This window comes from Oncorhynchus gorbuscha, linkage group LG06, assembly GCF_021184085.1.
Source record: "Oncorhynchus gorbuscha isolate QuinsamMale2020 ecotype Even-year linkage group LG06, OgorEven_v1.0, whole genome shotgun sequence".
NCBI classification, from domain to species: domain Eukaryota; kingdom Metazoa; phylum Chordata; class Actinopteri; order Salmoniformes; family Salmonidae; genus Oncorhynchus; species Oncorhynchus gorbuscha.
The window spans coordinates 98,228,368-98,246,665 of NC_060178.1; the positions used below are offsets into that span (position 1 = coordinate 98,228,368).

Below are 18,298 nucleotides of genomic sequence, written 5' to 3' on the forward strand. Positions count from 1 at the left end.
CTACTTGATGCCTTTAAATAGTAATATGTGGAGTAGGGTGGGGGTGCTGTTGATGGGAACACTCACAGCTTGTCCTGGAACTCCTGGGCTACCACTGGCTCCCCTTCCTCCTGGGCCCCCCACAATACCACGCTGGCCAGCAATACCTCCGGGTCCGGGGGTTCCTGGGGCTCCCTGGAGAAAGAGAACAGATCGAGGCAAAGATGACATATTCTTCAATGCAGCACGGAGAACCAGAACAAGCCTATATAAAGGGATTCATCACCATGGTTTAAACTTTACTACATGCATAACGTTTATGTAGCATGTAGGATGTATTATTTTATATATTTGTATAATTTCATTTTTATTATTTTGTTAAACATTCCATCTAGTTATTTAAATTATTTGTCTTTTTTCGTATTGTTATTTTGTTTCGTAATGCTGAGAAACATATAAACATATAATAATATAATTATAATATAACAGCCCTTCATCCCTTCAACTTCAGCACTTCATCCTTCAGCACTTCATCTCTTCATCCCTTCATCCTTGATGTGTTGCTCTGTTTACTACTTTGTTTATTGCTGTTGTTTATATGTGTATTGTTGTTGTTTATTTGTTTATTGCTGTTTTTGCTTCTATGTTTATATGTTTATTGCTCTGTACTTACCATTGGGCCATCATTACCCTTGGCTCCAGATTGTCCTGAGGGTCCTGGGGGTCCGGCGGCTCCAGCCTCACCGGGGCGACCAGCGTGACCAGTTTCACCACGTCCACCCCTCTGTCCCTCTTTACCAGAGGGGCCGGGGGGGCCTGGGGGTCCGGGGGCTCCCTGAAAACATTTAGGAGATGAGGGTAGTTTGTTTAGAGCAAATCTTTTAAGTATTACAGTATGTGTTTCTAACTTGAAAAGCCAAACTTGATATGTTTCATTGTGGATGAATGATAGATTGGTGATAGATGAAGTGCTACAAAGGTGACCTTACACTTCCACCAGGAGGGCCAACTCTTCCACCAGGACCAGGCATACCAGAAGCACCCTAAACACACACACACACACACACACACACACACACACACACACACACACACACACACACACACACACACACACACACACACACACACACACACACACACACACACACACACACACACACACACACACAGAGGAATACAGAACAGCTTTCTTAAAAAAACATACTTTACATTTTTATTCAGTTAAAATAAATGAAAACTAGTGTTGTTATGAATGATTTGAGTTCTTACAGGGGGCCCAGCAGCACCACGAGTTCCTTTAGTACCAGCATTACCAGCAGGACCCTGAGGACACAAACAGCAGTTAGGCCATAAAACATCTATAAAGGACACATGACAATATATACATGTCCTGAACACTGATGGTCACATCACCGAGTCAGTCCTCAACACCTTCTAATGGTGAGAGACAATTTCAACCGGTCACTGGATTACAGTACAATAAGGATATACAAGGGTGGCCTGTTAGCCAAAAGTAACTTGTGCTATATATCTGCAAACTATTCCTGAATTGGTTGATTCAGGATCAAACAGCAAAAAGCAAACTGTATATTTCTTTCTTTCTTGGAGATTTGAGATTAGAGCTTGTAGTTCTAACAAATCTTTCGGTTCAGGAGTTAAAGCTGATAGGACAGCCTCAGACATCCATACCTGAGGTCCAGGAGCACCAACCGGTCCACCGGGCCCAGGAGCACCAGCATCACCTTTGGGGCCGTTGTTACCATTCTCTCCCTTGTTGCCAGGCTGACCATCAGCACCCTGAAGCAAGGAGGGAGAAGAAGAGAGGATGGGTCAGGGCTGGGTTATAGGATTCCACCTGGAAACAGAACTGTGACCAGCTTTAGAGTGGTCTGGACTGGACTGCACCAGGCTGGGTGATGATGTTACTCACAGGGGGTCCAGCGAATCCAGCAGGTCCAGGGGCACCATGCTCACCGCGCTCACCCTGGAGGATTATGGGTAGAAAACACATAGGGTCAGAGGTTGGGAATGAAAAACTGATACATAAGCAAGCAGAATGTGCTTTGTTCAGTGTGATGAAGAGAAATGGCGGGCCATCAATGTGCTTTGTTCAGTGTGATGAAGAGAAATGGCAGGCCATCAATGTGCTTTGTTCAGTGTGATGAAGAGAAATGGCGGGCCATCAATGTGCTTTGTTCAGTGTGATGAAGAGAAATGGCGGGCCATCAATGTGCTTTGTTCAGTGTGATGAAGAGAAATGGCGGGCCATCAATGTGTGCATTACACCGCTGTCATAAGCAGATGAACATGTAGTATGTCATTGGATGTTACTCACAGGGGAACCGCGACCTCCAGCGGGACCAGGGGGGCCGCCAAGACCACCCTCACCCTAACACAGAGAGAAAAAGAGGAGGGAGAGGAGGGGAGAAGAGAGAGAGGAGGGGAAGGAGAGAGAGGAGGGAAAGGAGAGGAGAGGAGGGAGAGGAGGGGAGAGGAGGAAGAACAGGGAGAGGAGAAAGAGGAGGGGAGAACTATCTCATATTTGAATGAAGATTTACCTAAACAATCCTATACATCAAGGTTGTAGCTACACAGTAGTTGTTTCAACACATCAAGGTTGTAGCTACACAGTAGTTGTTTCAACACATCAAGGCTGTAGCTACACAGTAGTTGTTTCAACACATCAAGGCTGTAGCTACACAGTAGTTGTTTCAACACATCAAGGCTGTAGCTACACAGTAGTTGTTTCAACACATGATATTTTACCGTTTACTGTGTAATCAAATTGTTTCAATCCAAACATCTTTTTGCTCTTACCTTCTCTCCATGAGCACCAGTGGGTCCAGGGGGTCCGATGGGTCCAGTCATACCACGCATGCCGTCTTTTCCAGGGCCACCGTCGGCTCCCTTGGGGCCACCATCACCTCGTTCTCCCTTGGCACCGGAGTTGCCACCTGAGCCACGCTCTCCGGGCATTCCTTGCAGACCTGGGGCTCCCATACCGCCAGGGGCACCAGCAACTCCAGTCTCACCCTGGACAGAGATGGTAGACAGAGAAACATTAAACTAATAGAGATGGTAGACAGACACACATTAAACCTCCTATCGCATTGTACCAAAATAATATATTTACAAAAAGGAACAGAGATGGTAGACAGAGAGACACACACATTAAACCTCCTTTGCTCTTTGCCAAAATAATATATATACATAAATATTTGTTGCGGTGCAAAAATAAATAAGAAAAGGACAAATTATATGGTTGTATAGGGCCTAATGTAATTCTCAGTCCTAGGATCAACATAAGGACCAACTTAATTATTTAATCAATGATGTAATCTGTATCTGTGTTCTCCAGTGTTCTCTTACCCTAGCACCATCGTTACCAGGAGAACCATTAGGTCCACGGGGTCCAGAGGGGCCGACAGAGCCGATGCCACCACGCTCACCTGGGAAACCTCTGTCACCCTTAGGACATAGAAAAAAAGGGGAGGAGAGGAGTAGGAGAAGGAGAAGGAGAAGATGGGGGAGAGGAGGAGAAGAGGGGAGGAGACGAGGAGGAGAAGAGGGGAGGAGAGGAGGAGGAGAAGATGGGGGAGAGGAGGAGAAGAGGGGAGGAGACGAGGAGGAGAAGAGGGGAGGAGACGAGGAGGAGAAGAGGGGAGGAGAGGAGGAGGAGAAGAGGAAAAGATCTGTGAACATCATGTCTACTGAAGCAGGCAGCTTAGAGACAGATCCGGGGGTTCAGATCCATCTGCTGTGATGCTGTACTTACTCTGGATCCACTGGGGCCGGGACCTCCAACCTCACCCGGCACACCCTGTGGAGCAACAGAGGAGAGGGGAGCAATCAACCAACCAACCAACCAACCAACCAACCACTCAATCAATCAATCAAATATATTTATAGCCCTTTTTACAGCAACATTTGCCACATAATTAAATGTATTGCTAGATAATGTCTGATTACACTTCAACAACTGCATTTGGGTAAAAATGTGCTTTCCGGCAACTTACAGGTTTCTAATTGTTCATCAATTCAATTCAACATGTCATGGAGGGCATAGCATTACATCTAGAACCTATCTAGAACCTATACCTAATCTCTGTGATGGGAGGGCACCACTTACCTGATCACCAGCCTTGCCAGGCTCACCAGTAGCTCCCTGAGTTCCAGGCAGACCCTATAGGGATGATGGGAGAGGTGTGGTTGAGATTTCAGGTCAACATGTAACATTATTGGTTACAATGTGAATATCTAGACAAGTAATGATAGCAGAGGTAAGAATTGTGGCTGGTAATCTACCTGGAATCCGTTAGGACCAGCGGGGCCGCCCTCTCCTTTCTCTCCTTGACCTCCCTGAAACACAACGGCGTTTGGGTGGCTCATGAATGAAATCATACAGTATGTGTCTCAATGTTTCATTAAATGGGACTGTACATGAAGATGTATGTGGCTAAATGTGCCATTCATTCTAAGAAGGAGATGTGTCAAAACTTACAGCAGGGCCTTGTGGTCCGGGAGCACCAGAGTCACCATCTTTGCCAGGGGCACCCTAGAAACAAGGAGATGCCATCTATTACAAATCCAAGAACGCACATAATGATCTATTGACACAGACTTGAGATAAGTTGATTTAACATGGACAATGATCTATTGACACAGACTAGAGATAAGTTGATTTAACATGGACAATGATCTATTGACACAGACTTGAGATAAGTTGATTTAACATGGACAATGATCTATTGACACAGACTTGAGATAAGTTGATTTAACATGGACAATGATCTAGTGACACAGACTTGAGATACGTTGATTTAACGTGGACGAGTCAACCAATGTTGATACAGCATACAGTATGTTACAGTTTGAATGATTGATCCTATCTGCTTCAGGTTTTAGTATAGCTTCACTTACAACACCCCCAACAGCTCCGGCTTCTCCTCTCTCACCAGGCTTGCCGCTGTCACCCTGTAGGGAAGAGACAGACGATGATTACTCTTACTGTACATTCATATTCTACTCAGTAAGAAACACACTGAATACACCACCCCTACATTTACATGTGTTCAGTATATGAACTAGACCGATTTGTTATAGTGGTGAAAATAATACATTTGTAGCCACCATTTAGGAATGAAATTAATGCTTTTGTTTCTTTTTTTGTATGTTTGTTTGTTTACTCACAGCAGGTCCTTTGGGCCCAGGGAATCCCATAACTCCAGGCTGACCTCTGGATCCAGAGGAGCCTGGGGGTCCGGAACGACCATCGTTTCCAGTGATACCCTACATGAGAGGAGGATCACACAGGCTATCAAAGGGTATGGTGCTCTCCTGACTGAACCAACACAATTATTGTTCTACTTTCTACTTTAGACCAAGGAACATGAAGGTCAAAACATGTTAAATCCTCTCGATAATGTCCTCTTGCCAATATAGTTCATTATATACATAGTAATAATATAGTAATTCGGTATGCATTGAGTTTGTGGTGAATAGATCAGTAGTACTTACAGCAGGGCCAACTTTCCCATCGGGGCCAGGGCTGCCAGGGCTACCAGTCATACCCTACAGCAAGCAGGGAGAGAAGAGCACACATTAGATCAAACCAAACCATAGTTTATTGGTCACGTACACATTTTAGAAAATGTTATAGCGGGTGTTGTAGCAGATGTTATAGCGGGTGTTATAGTGGGTGTTATAGCGGGTGTTATAGTGGGTGTTATAGCGGGTGTTATAGTGGGTGTTATAGCGGGTGTTATAGTGGGTGTTATAGCGGGTGTTATAGCGGGTGCAGCTAAATGATAATGAACACAAATAATAATCAAAAACTAGAAACAGCAAGAGAGTAAGAAAGAGATAGTGAAAGAAAGAGAGAGTGAAAGAAAGAGAGAGAGAGTGAGCGAGAGAAAGAGAGAGAGAGCGAGAGAAAGACAGAGAGAGAGAGCGAGAGAAAGAGAGAGAGACAGAGAGAGAAAGAGACAGAGAGAGACAGAGAGAGAGAGAAAAAGAGAGAGAGAGATGTGAACAGGTGACACTCACCTTGGATCCAGGCATGCCAGGCTCCCCGGGGCGACCAGCCTCACCAGTGGCACCTTGGGCTCCCATTGGTCCATTGGCTCCACGCTCACCAGGGCCACCCTATCACATGGGAAGGTTAATTGGTGATGTCTGTGTCAAGTTTTGATAGGCAAGCATTATGGTCAGCTTCAGGGCTTAGAGATTAAATAGTGCTCTGTGAGGGTAACCAAGCCACCAAGACACATTCAGTGAGCATATTTAAAGCTACAATCTGCAGCTGTTACATCAATTTTTGGATTTAGAAATGAATGATATATACCCATTGATTTGTGTAGAATATAACTTGAATATAACTTGCCTCATGCGCTTAGTTCAACAGAACGCAAAATACTCCAATGTTTGTAAACAATGTAAATGTAAACAAACACTGTATAGCCTCAAAACATTGTTAAAACTATGATTTAATATCATGGATAGTCAGCCCATGCATCCATGTCTATGAATGTGAAAGTGGTTCTATTCCTCCAGGCCCACATCCCTCAGCGTTTTACCAAAACAAAGGCTGTCGGCTTTGTTGTTGTTTCAATTAAGGATCCTAGCTTCAAGGATAAGGATGTTTTTGCTTATTGGCTGAATTTAACACCAGACGTCATGTTTCTTCACATGGACTTTATAGTTTACTGTTCAACTATTACTATTACTGTCATTATTATTATTATTACTACTATTATTATATTTTGACAATTGACTCACCTTGCCACCGGCAGCTCCATCAGAGCCGGGGAAACCACGCATACCAGGCATACCCTGTTGGAAGAAACAGGACCGACACACTGTGTTACACAGTGGACCATGGCACAGGCACACCATATCACAAAGTCAAGGCTTGACTGACAATCAGTGTCCCCTGGGAATGGAAGGTATAAGATGCACATGGTCTAGTATAGACTAGTGACTGAGGCTCTGATGGTTGGTTGTTGCTTTTTCTGATTCCAAAATCTATATGGTCATTTACTGGAATCATATGGAGATAACAAAACACAACTTCAAAACAAATCTGTCTGTGTAGGGACATAGTTCTTATGAGTAGGGGCACATCAGAGAAGGGGTATCTGACATGGAAGAAGTGGGCTAAGGGGTCGCGGGAGAGGGGGGGGGGTAACGTACACGCTCCCCAGGGGGTCCAGCACCACCAGCTCCACCAGGCTCACCACGGGCACCTCTCTTTCCCTCCTCCCCAGATGGACCGGGGGGGCCGCCAGGACCAGAGGAACCCTGGTTTGATAAAGAGGAGGAAAGGATGGCGGGGTCAGACATCAGACCTGTAGTAAAGACAACCCTCTAACAATACCTTCAGAAGAAACAGGTGTCTATCCCTGGGTTAGAGACCTGTAGTAAACTCACCTGTCTAACAATAACTTCAGAAGAAACAGGTGTCTATACCTGGGTTAGAGACCTGTGGTCCGGTTTCCCAGACACAGATTAAGCATAATCCTGGACAAAAAACCTATGTCATTGGAGATTCTCCAGTGAACATGCTTTTTGGTCCTCAACTGGGCTTCTTGCTTAATCTGTGTCCCGGAAATCAGCAATAAATGTTTTCAGACATGGTCAGCTGCTTGTTAAATAAATATTTCCATAGGTTATTTATAAGGGCGGTCCAACTTACAGGCTCTCCCTTTACACCGGGCTCTCCCTTGGAGCCTTGGGCTCCTTGCTCACCCTGTGGGGAAAACAAACAAATCACATCAGCACTGGAGGTTGGTGGCACCTTAATTGGGGAGGAAGGGCTCATGGTAATGGCTGGAGAGGAATAGGTGGAATGCTATTAAATACATCAAACATGGTTTCCATGTGTTTGATACCATTCCATTCGCTCCATTCCAGCCATTATTATGAGCTGTCCTCCCCTCAGCAGCCTCCACTGCACATCAGGTAACACTCACCACTAATTCCTGGTCCATATTACACATCACAAACTAGAGTGTAGTGCTACAAACTTTTAATTGTTTTTATTCATCCATAGATATGCATTAAATGACTGTGTTCTATTGATTTCTGTGTAGTATCAATTTACAAAGCAATGCTCACCACCACTGCTTGATCAAAACAGCCAAAGCACATCACAAAATGGACGAGTGCTGCAAACTTATTCAAGAAATGCTATTTGATCAATTGACTAAATAGTGACGTTACAGTGGTACTCACATGGTTACCCTTGGGGCCGGGGCCACCACCAGCTCCGGGAGGTCCAGCAGGGCCACGGGATCCTGGGAAACCAGGAGCACCAGAGATACCAACAGCACCCTATGGGATGGACAAGAGAACACACATGTTAACTCACCAACACCCGTATGTATGCATTCACATTCTACAGTCTTAATGGCTTTCCACATTCTACAGTCTTAATGGCTTTCCACATTCTACAGTCTTAATGGCTTTCCACATTCTACAGTCTTAATGGCTTTCCACATTCTACAGTCTTAATGGCTTTCCACATTCTACAGTCTTAATGGCTTTCCACATTCTACAGTCTTAGTGGCTGTCCACATACTACAGTCTTAATGGCTTTCCACATTCTACAGTCTTAATGGCTTTCCACATTCTACAGTCTTAATGGCTTTCCACATTCTACAGTCTTAATGGCTTTCCACATTCTACAGTCTTAATGGCTTTCCACATTCTACAGTCTTAATGGCTTTCCACATTCTACAGTCTTAGTGGCTGTCCACATACTACAGTCTTAGTGGCTTTCCACATTCTACAGTCTTAAAACCTCTTTGGGATAGGGGGCAGCATTGGGAAGTTTGGATGAAAAGCATGCCCAGAGTAAACTGCCTGTTACTCAGGCCCAGAAGCTAGAATATGCATATAATTAGTAGATATGGATAGAAACACTCCAAAGTTTCCAAAACTGTAAAAATAGTGTCTGTGAGTATAACAGGACTCATATGGCAGGTGAAAACCTGAGAAAAATCCTATAAGGATGTGGGAATTCTGAGGTTTGTAGTTTTTAAGTGAATGCCTATCGAATATCCAGTGTCCGTGGGGTCAGATTGCACTTCCTAAGGCTTCCAGTAGATGTCAACAGTCTTTAGAAGTAGTTTCAGGCTTCTATTGTGAAAGGGGAGAGAATAAGATCACTCAGAGTATGTGGCTCAGCTGAAAGCCATGAGTTGTTTATGGCGCGTGGCTGTGAGCGCGACGTTCGTTCCCTTTCCCGTTTTCTAATGAAAACAGTATTGTCCGGTTGAAACATTATTGAATATTTATGATAAAAACACCCTAAGGATTGATTAGAAACATTGTTTGACATGTTTCTACAAACTTTAATGGAACTTTTTTAACTTTTCGTCTGGATGTTGTGCCCGTGCTGTGTGCATAATGATTACTGAACTAAACGCACAAACAAAAAGGAGGTTTTTGGACATAAAGATGAACTTTATCGAACAAAAAAATCATTTATCGTGTAACATGGAGTCCTGGGAGTGCCACCAGAAGAAAGATCAAAGGTAAGTGATTAATTTTAACGCTATTTCTGACTTTTGTGGTACCTCTCCTTGGCTGGAAAATGTCTATTTGGTTTTTGTGGCTAGGCGCTGTCCTAACATAGTCGCATGGTGTGCTTTTGCCGTAAAGCCTTTTTCAAATCGGACACTGTGGCTGGATTAACAATAAGTGTATCTTTAAAATGGTGTACAATACTTGTATGTTTGAAGAATTTTAATTATGAGATTTCTTTTGTTCGAATTTGGCGCCCTGCAATTTCACTGGCTGTAGGCCAGGTGTTCTGCTAGCGGAACCCCCTTCCCAGAAAGGTTAATGACTTTACATAGAAGCATCTAATAAATGGAATTTATTATCATTAGTATATTACGTGTAGTATTACCAGTGTTCATTTGAACATAATCAATCATAGATCTTCAGATAGATGTATCCACAAGGCTCATACTTACAGTGGCACCCTTGCCTCCTGACTGGCCATCACTTCCGGGGGCACCCTGTTTGGTTACAGAAAAAGAGCGGGAAAGAGAGGCGGGGACATTATATTACAGTAAACTTCAGGGGTCAGAGGTTAAACGGTGCACTATGAGGGTAAACATAAGAATATACACATATATAAGGATAATGACCTATATAAGGATAATGACCTATAAGGATAATGACCTATATAAAGATAATGACCTACATAAAGACAATGACCTATATAAAGATGAGGACCTATATAAAGATAATGATCTATATCAAGATAAGGACCTATATAAAGATAATGATCTATAAGCATATATAAGATTAGGACTTACAAGCAAAAGCAACCAGGACAAATAATAATATAAGCATTTAAGGGCAACCAAGCACAACAGTACTCACAGAGGGTCCAGCAGCACCAGCGGGTCCAGGGTTACCGGGCTCTCCACGAGATCCTTGGGGTCCGTCTGAGCCACGGCCTCCCTGAGGACCGGTCTCACCCTAAAGGGGGCAGCAGAGAGGACATTAGGAGGGTGCTGGATGATCACATTCTTTGAAACTGATGTTATCATCTCTGTGTGTGTGTGTGAGGGGGAGGTTTTGTGTGTGTGTGTGTGTGTGTGTGTGTGTGAGGGGGAGGTTTTTTGTGTGTGTGTGTGTGTGTGTGTGTGTGTGTGGGTGTGTGTGTGTGTGTGTATGTGTGTGTGTAGGAATATAATTAATCATTGTTCATTTTTATGTGTTATGTTTATATTATTTCTATTGAGAACAATTTCAGTTTTTCACTCTCATTGTTTCCTCTCTAATAGAGGTCTGTATATTACAGTAGTCTCTCACTGTTTCCTCTCTAATAGAGGTCTGTACATTACAGTAGTCTCTCACTGTTTCCTCTCTAATAGAGGTCTGTACATTACAGTAGTCTCTCACTGTTTCCTCTCTAATAGAGGTCTGTACATTACAGTAGTCTACAGTAAAGGGACAGGACGGAGATGTTCCACGAGGTCATCATATGCCATCTGCTGGCCACTACCTGTATCAGATCAGGATCTCAATCTGTGTCCCAATTCTCTACCCTTCTGCCCTAAATCTGTACTTGTTCACTTCCCTTCATGGATTTGAGTGGAAAGGACTGGAGTAAGAAATCTGGGTGAAACTGGCTCTATCCAATGCTATCCAATTGAGAGAACATTTGGAAGCAACATGTGGATTAGGTTTAGGGGTAGGGTTTGGGTGGGGGGCTATGACATACCTTAGCTCCAGCGCCTCCGGGGAATCCAGGGGAACCAGATGGGCCAGTGGGTCCCTGAAGAGATCAAATAAACATTATTTAGCTAACATAGTCAGGACTAACACATGGCACTGAGTGGTGTACTCTGACTTTCTACGACAGGTAGGATTAGTCACAAGTAATAAAGATACTTACAGGGGATCCAGCAGGACCAGAGTTACCATCATTACCACGGCCACCCTAGAGGAAGAGGGTATTACACTGTTATGACAATTCTTTAACAAGTATTCCTAAAGCCAGAAATGGGCATGAACATCTGTAGGGGTACTGCAGCAATACTTTATACTATATGACAACAAGTCACTGACTTTTCTGTGTCATTCTAGATAATGTTTGCGGTATTGCTGCTATTTAGTAAAAATGCATGTTTTGTCATACCCGTGGTATATGGTCTGATATACCACAGCTGTCAGCCAAACAGCATTCAGGGCTCAAACCACCCAGTTTATAATTACAATCAATGAATAAATTAAATCAACCAACCAATCAACCAATCAATCAATCAATCTCTCAAACAAACAGTGAAGGTTGTGCTGTGCAGTACTTACAGAAGGGCCAGCGGGTCCGGGGCGGCCTCTCTCACCAGGAAGACCACGAGCACCCTAGGAAAAGGAAGAGTGGAGGGGAGCAGAGGGAGGAAGAGAGGGAGGAAGCAAAGGGAGGAAGCAGAGGGACAAAGAGAGGGATGAAGAGAGGAAGGAAGCAGAGGGAGGAAGGGAGGGAGGAAGAGAGGGAGGAAATAGAGGGAGGAAACAGAGGGAGGAAGAGAGGGAGGAAACAGGGAGGAAGAGAGGGATGAAGCAGAGAGAGGAAGAGAGGAAGAGAAGGAGGAAGAGAAGGAGGAAGAGAGGGAGGAAGCAGAAGGAGAGAGGGAAAGAGATATGTTTATTGAGACGAGAGCATTACTCAAATCAAAGTGTATTTGTCATATGCACAGGATACTCACCATAGCACCGGGGTTACCGCTGGATCCAGGGGAACCACCCTCTCCCTGTGGTCAGGGGGAACAGATGAGTTCTCCAGAACAGACAACGATAGACGTACATTATGATATATATCATTAGATTGACCTCTAACCTTAGGGCCGGCTGGGCCACCGTCTCCCTTGGCACCATCCATTCCATTGAAACCCTGAGAAGGAAATCAAAGAGCATGTTTTAGGTTAGGTAACATTCTGTATGATTAGGAGTTTAATGTAGGAATGTAGTAGTGTCATGGCTGTCATATAATCGTGGGAGTAGGGTGAAGTTGCCCCTAGTCGCTGTTCTTGGATCAGTTATACATTTCCACTACCAATGGTTAGGGATAGGATTTCGGGAGCCAGCTGATCCGTACCTAGGGGAAACTTCACAGCATCCTAATGTCACTCCTCCTATTACTCACTCTGTGTCCCTTAATGCCGGGGAGGCCAGGAGTTCCAGGGGTTCCACGAGCTCCCTGTAGGGCAGAAGAAGGAATGTTGTGAACTGGTCTTCATAACAGACATGAACAATACCGTTTTCATTCTTCATGTAATGTATGTCTTTCAGTGCTGAAACTAACTTGATTTGGATTAGTGGTTATTTACTTTAATGTACTTATACTAGAATGGTTCTAATTCAACTTTAAATCCCACCCTGTAGATATTCTGCTTTAAATCCCACCCTGTAGATACTCTGCTTTAAATCCCACCCTGTAGATACTCTACTTTAAATCCCACCCTGTAGATACTCTGCTTTAAATCCCACCCTGTAGATACTCTACTGTAAATCCCACCCTGTAGATACTCTGCTTTAAATCCCACCCTGTAGATACTCTACTTTAAATCCCACCCTGTAGATACTCTACTTTAAATCCCACCCTGTAGATACTCTACTTTAAATCCCACCCTGTAGATATTCTGCTTTAAATCCCACCCTGTAGATACTCTGCTTTAAATCCCACCCTGTAGATATTCTGCTTTAAATCCCACCCTGTAGATACTCTACATTAAATCCCACCCTGTAGATACTCTACTTTAAATCCCACCCTGTAGATATTCTGCTTTAAATCCCACCCTGTAGATACTCTGCTTTAAATCCCACCCTGTAGATACTCTGCTTTAAAACCCACCCTGTAGATATTCTGCTTTAAATCCCACCCTGTAGATACTCTGCTTTAAATCCCACCCTGTAGATACTCTACTTTAAATCGCACCCTGTAGATACTCTACATTAAATCCCACCCTGTAGATACTCTGCTTTAAATCCCACCCTGTAGATACTCTGCTTTAAAACCCACCCTGTAGATACTCTGCTTTAAATCCCACCCTGTAGATATTCTGCTTTAAATCCCACCCTGTAGATACTCTGCTTTAAATCCCACCCTGTAGATACTCTACTTTAAATCCCACCCTGTAGATACTCTACTTTAAATCCCACCCTGTAGATACTCTACTTTAAATCCCACCATGTAGATACTCTGCTTTAAATCCCACCCTGTAGATACTCTACTTTAAATCCCACCCTGTAGATACTCTACTTTAAATCCCACCCTGTAGATACTCTACTTTAAATCCCACCCTGTAGATACTCTGCTTTAAATCCCACCCTGTAGATACTCTACTTTAAATCCCACCCTGTAGATACTCTACTTTAAATCCCACCCTGTAGATATTCTGCTTTAAATCCCACCCTGTAGATACTCTGCTTTAAATCCCACCCTGTAGATACTCTACTTTAAATCCCACCCTGTAGATACTCTACTTTAAATCCGACCCTGTAGATACTCTGATTTAAATCCCACCCTGTAGATACTCTACTTTAAATCCCACCCTGTAGATACTCTACTTTAAATCCCACCCTGTAGATACTCTACTTTATTAAATCCCACCCTGTAGATACTCTACTTTAAATCCCACCCTGTAGATACTCTGCTTTAAATCCCACCCTGTAGATACTCTACTTTAAATCCCACCCTGTAGATACTCTACTTTAAATCCCACCCTGTAGATACTCTACTTTAAATCCCACCCTGTAGATACTCTACATTAAATCCCACCCTGTAGATACTCTGCTTTACATCCCACCCTGTAGATATTCTGCTTTAAATCCCACCCTGTAGATACTCTACTTTAAATCCCACCCTGTAGATACTCTACTTTAAATCCCACCCTGTAGATACTCTACTTTAAATCCCACCCTGTAGATATTCTGCTTTAAATCCCACCCTGTAGATACTCTGCTTTAAATCCCACCCTGTAGATACTCTACTTTAAATCCCACCCTGTAGATACTCTACTTTAAATCCCACCCTGTAGATACTCTACTTTAAATCCCACCCTGTAGATACTCTACTTTAAATCCCACCCTGTAAATACTCTACTTTAAATCCCACCCTGTAGATACTCTACTTTAAATCCCACCCTGTAGATACTCTACATTAAATCCCACCCTGTAGATACTCTGCTTTAAATCCCACCCTGTAGATATTCTGCTTTAAATCCCACCCTGTAGATACTCTACTTTAAATCCCACCCTGTAGATACTCTACTTTAAATCCCACCCTGTAGATACTCTACATTAAATCTCACTCTGTAGATACTCTACTGATATTTGGCCTGCATCCCAAATAGCACCCTATTTACTATATAGTGCACTACTTTTGACCAGAGCCCTGTGGGCACTACATAGGGAAAAGGGAGCCATTTGGAATGCATGCTTGGTATCAGAGCCAGGTCTGTTTGGATAGGAGCATCTGACCCTTGATCTATGGGGTTAGAGGGCCACTCACCTGAGGGCCGGCGGAACCACGCTCACCGGGACGACCAGACCTGCCAGGCTCACCCTGCAGAGGAAAGAGGAGAGCGAGGTTGATGGAGAGACAGAGAGGTCCTCTCACTGTGAACAATGCTGTGGCAAACAGTGACAATAACGTGGCATACAAAAATGCATAAAAACGTGATGAAAAAATTGCAAATATCATAATTAAATTACATAGTACCAGTCAAAAGTTTGGACACAACTACTCATTCAGAGATTTTCTTATTTTTTAAATATTTTCTAGATTGTTGAACAATAGTGAATATATCACAACTATGAAATAACATATATGGAATCATGTAGTAACCAAAAAGTGTTAAACAAATCAAAATATATTTAATATTTTAGATTCTTCAAAAATATGATGACAGCTTTTCACACTTTTGGCAATCTCTCAACCAGCTTCATGAGGTAGTCACCTGGAATGGATTTCAATTAACAGGTGTGCCTTGTTAAAAGTGAGTTTGTGGAATTTCTTTCCTTCTTAAATGCGTTTGAGCCAATCAGTTATGTTGTGACAAGGTAGGGGTGGTATACAGAAGACAGCCCTATTTGGTAAAAGACCAAGTGCATATTATGGCAAGAACAGCTCAAATAAGCAAATAGAAATGACAGTCCATCATTACTTTAAGACATGAAGGTCTGTCAATGCAGAACATTTCAGGAACTTTGAATGTTTCTTCAAGTGCAATCGCAAAAACCATCAAGCTCTGTGATGAAACTGGCTCTCATGAGGACAGTCACAGGAAAGGAAGACCCAGAGTCACCTCTGCTGCAGAGGATAAGTTCATTAGAGTTACCAGCCTCAGAAATTGCAGCACAAATAAATGCTTCACAGAGTTCAAGAAACAGACACATCTCAACATCAACTGTTCAAAGAAGACTGCATGAATCAGGCCTTCATGGCCGAATTGCTGCAAAGAAACCACTACTAAAGGACACCAATAAGAAGAAGAGACTTGCTTAGTCCACGAAACTTGAGCAATGGACATTAGACCGGTGGAAATCTGTAAATTCTGCAGCTATACGCCATCCCATCTGGTTTGCGCGTAGTGAGATTATCATTTGTTTTTCAACAGGACAATGACCCAACACACCTCTAGACTGTGTAAGGGCTATTTGACCAAGAAGGAGAGTGATGGAGTGCTGCATAAGATGACCTGGCCTCCACATTCACCCGACTTCAACCCAAGTTGATTTGTTTAATACTTTTTTGCTTACTACATGATTCCATACGTGTTATTTCATAGTTTTGATGTCTTCACTATCATTCCTACAATGTAGAAAATAGTAAAAAAATTAAGAAAAACCATTGAATGAGTAGGTTTGTCCAAACTTTTGACTGGTTCTGTATATATTATGAATACAGTATGTATGTAATTATGTAATCATACATGTCAATATGCAGTGGGGGGAAATATTATGGTGTAAGTTGCAAAGGAGGAAAACTAGAGGAAGTCTACGTTAAATTCAGTTTACTGTCTTTACTAATGATCATTGTTTCTGAGCTACAGATCTGACAAATGGAATGAGATAGAAGGAAAGTAGAGATCAGATCTGACTAATGGAATGAATGGAATGAGATAGAAGGAAAGTAGAGATCAGATCTGACAAATGGAATGAGATAGAAGGAAAGTAGAGATCAGATCTGACTAATGGAATGAGATAGAAGGAAAGTGGAGATCAGATCTGACAAATGGAATGAGATAGAAGGAAAGTAGAGATCAGATCTGACTAATGGAATGAGATAGAAGGAAAGTGGAGATCAGATCTGACAAATTGAATGAGATAGAAGGAAAGTGGAGATCAGATCTGACTAATGGAATGAGATAGAAGGAAAGTGGATATCATATCTGACAAATTGAATGAGATAGAAGGAAAGTTGAGATCATGAAAACACAACTTACATTATCTCCGTTCTTGCCTGGGGGGCCCATTGTACCACGTTGACCCATGGGACCCTACAGGGGGGGAAAAAAAGCATGAAGGGAGGTGTGTGTGTGTGTTGCTCTGTGTCAAAGGTTACTGGGGTATAGTATACATTCATTATGACTGTTATAGATCTCAAATGACAGGGCTCACTGAAATATAATATACACACACGTGTGAATAGTCAGTGTGTGTGTGTGTGTGTGTGTGTGTGTGTGTGTGTGTGTGTGTGTGTGTGTGTGTGTGTGTGTGTGTGTGTGTGTGTGTGTGTGTGTGTGTGTGTGTGTGTGTGTGTGTGTGTGTGTGTGTGTGTGGGGGGGGCGTGGGCATGGGAGGTGGCTACTACAACATGGTCATAGACAGGAAGTGATGCGTTCAGAATGTGTGTCAATTGATATTGATGGGCACAGGAAGTTGCAATGTTTGTATACTCACAGCACCACCAGGCTCACCGGGCTCGCCAGGGGGACCATGATGACCGGGGGGACCCTGGACATGAACACAGATCAGACCATATGACACAGGGTATATAAGCTATAAGACTTATTATTATAACAAATTATGGGACATTTTCCGGAAAGAAAGGAATCCTAATCCTGTATGTACTAAAAGGCTTTTTCAAAGGAGATTCTCCATTGAGCATGCTTTTAGTCCCACACTAGACTTAATCTCCGTCCGGGAAACCGGCCCTATACGACATACTCTTTTAAGACATAAATATACTACATTGTATACTGTAGAAATGTATGCAGAGTCTCTAAAACAAACTATAGACATGTTATGGTCAGAGGGAACATGAGAATGTAGCTGCTATAATAAACACAGTTGCAACTAAATGTTTATTTGTTAAAAAAAAAAAAATTAGATGAGTGAGGTTGGTGTTGTTGACAACACATCAAATGACAAATGAGAGGATACTTACAGTGTTTCCTGGTGGGCCAGCGAGACCACGGGGACCCATTGGCCCCTGTTGGAAACACAACAACCAATGAATCAATGAATCCATTTGCAGCAGTACTTTACCTCCTTTGATTGAGATAAAGTGATTCTGTGAGATATTGTTATCTAAAGGATAAAATAGCTGATGATTATGAGCGATCACTACCAGAGGACTACTGCAAACCTGAAAGCATCGTACTGTTTAAGCACTAGCTTAGTATAAACTCTACTGGGTCGACAGGATCCATGACCTTCTTCAGAAACACCAATACTAATCTGGTCTGCCTGGGTTCTGGCTATGTGATTGCGTAACTCTGACTAATAATTTTGTAGATGTTTGGTAATAGACAATGGTTGGCCATTTGTGAAGACAGTTTTGCATTGCAGC

At 42.9% G+C, this 18,298-nt stretch overlaps 1 protein-coding gene across 1 annotated transcript in view; it reads right to left on the reverse strand.

Annotated features, from left to right (window-relative positions):
- LOC124038600 (collagen alpha-1(I) chain-like) overlaps window positions 1–18,298 on the reverse strand; it is a 33,164-nt gene that overhangs the window by 6,613 nt on the left and 8,253 nt on the right. The window contains exons 7-39 of the mRNA XM_046354653.1: window positions 17,894–17,938; window positions 17,407–17,460; window positions 16,950–17,003; window positions 15,014–15,067; window positions 12,647–12,700; window positions 12,341–12,394; window positions 12,210–12,254; window positions 11,812–11,865; window positions 11,399–11,443; window positions 11,225–11,278; window positions 10,378–10,476; window positions 9,963–10,007; window positions 8,215–8,313; window positions 7,676–7,729; window positions 7,174–7,281; window positions 6,760–6,813; window positions 6,028–6,126; window positions 5,500–5,553; window positions 5,173–5,271; window positions 4,903–4,956; window positions 4,484–4,537; window positions 4,288–4,341; window positions 4,112–4,165; window positions 3,758–3,802; window positions 3,352–3,450; window positions 2,800–3,015; window positions 2,318–2,371; window positions 1,913–1,966; window positions 1,672–1,779; window positions 1,252–1,305; window positions 969–1,022; window positions 653–814; window positions 67–174 (exon numbers count right to left, since the gene is read on the reverse strand). Of these exons, the coding sequence (XP_046210609.1) occupies window positions 67–174; window positions 653–814; window positions 969–1,022; window positions 1,252–1,305; window positions 1,672–1,779; window positions 1,913–1,966; window positions 2,318–2,371; window positions 2,800–3,015; window positions 3,352–3,450; window positions 3,758–3,802; window positions 4,112–4,165; window positions 4,288–4,341; window positions 4,484–4,537; window positions 4,903–4,956; window positions 5,173–5,271; window positions 5,500–5,553; window positions 6,028–6,126; window positions 6,760–6,813; window positions 7,174–7,281; window positions 7,676–7,729; window positions 8,215–8,313; window positions 9,963–10,007; window positions 10,378–10,476; window positions 11,225–11,278; window positions 11,399–11,443; window positions 11,812–11,865; window positions 12,210–12,254; window positions 12,341–12,394; window positions 12,647–12,700; window positions 15,014–15,067; window positions 16,950–17,003; window positions 17,407–17,460; window positions 17,894–17,938 (2,394 nt within the window). The remainder of the gene's footprint in view (window positions 1–66; window positions 175–652; window positions 815–968; window positions 1,023–1,251; window positions 1,306–1,671; window positions 1,780–1,912; window positions 1,967–2,317; window positions 2,372–2,799; window positions 3,016–3,351; window positions 3,451–3,757; window positions 3,803–4,111; window positions 4,166–4,287; window positions 4,342–4,483; window positions 4,538–4,902; window positions 4,957–5,172; window positions 5,272–5,499; window positions 5,554–6,027; window positions 6,127–6,759; window positions 6,814–7,173; window positions 7,282–7,675; window positions 7,730–8,214; window positions 8,314–9,962; window positions 10,008–10,377; window positions 10,477–11,224; window positions 11,279–11,398; window positions 11,444–11,811; window positions 11,866–12,209; window positions 12,255–12,340; window positions 12,395–12,646; window positions 12,701–15,013; window positions 15,068–16,949; window positions 17,004–17,406; window positions 17,461–17,893; window positions 17,939–18,298) is intronic.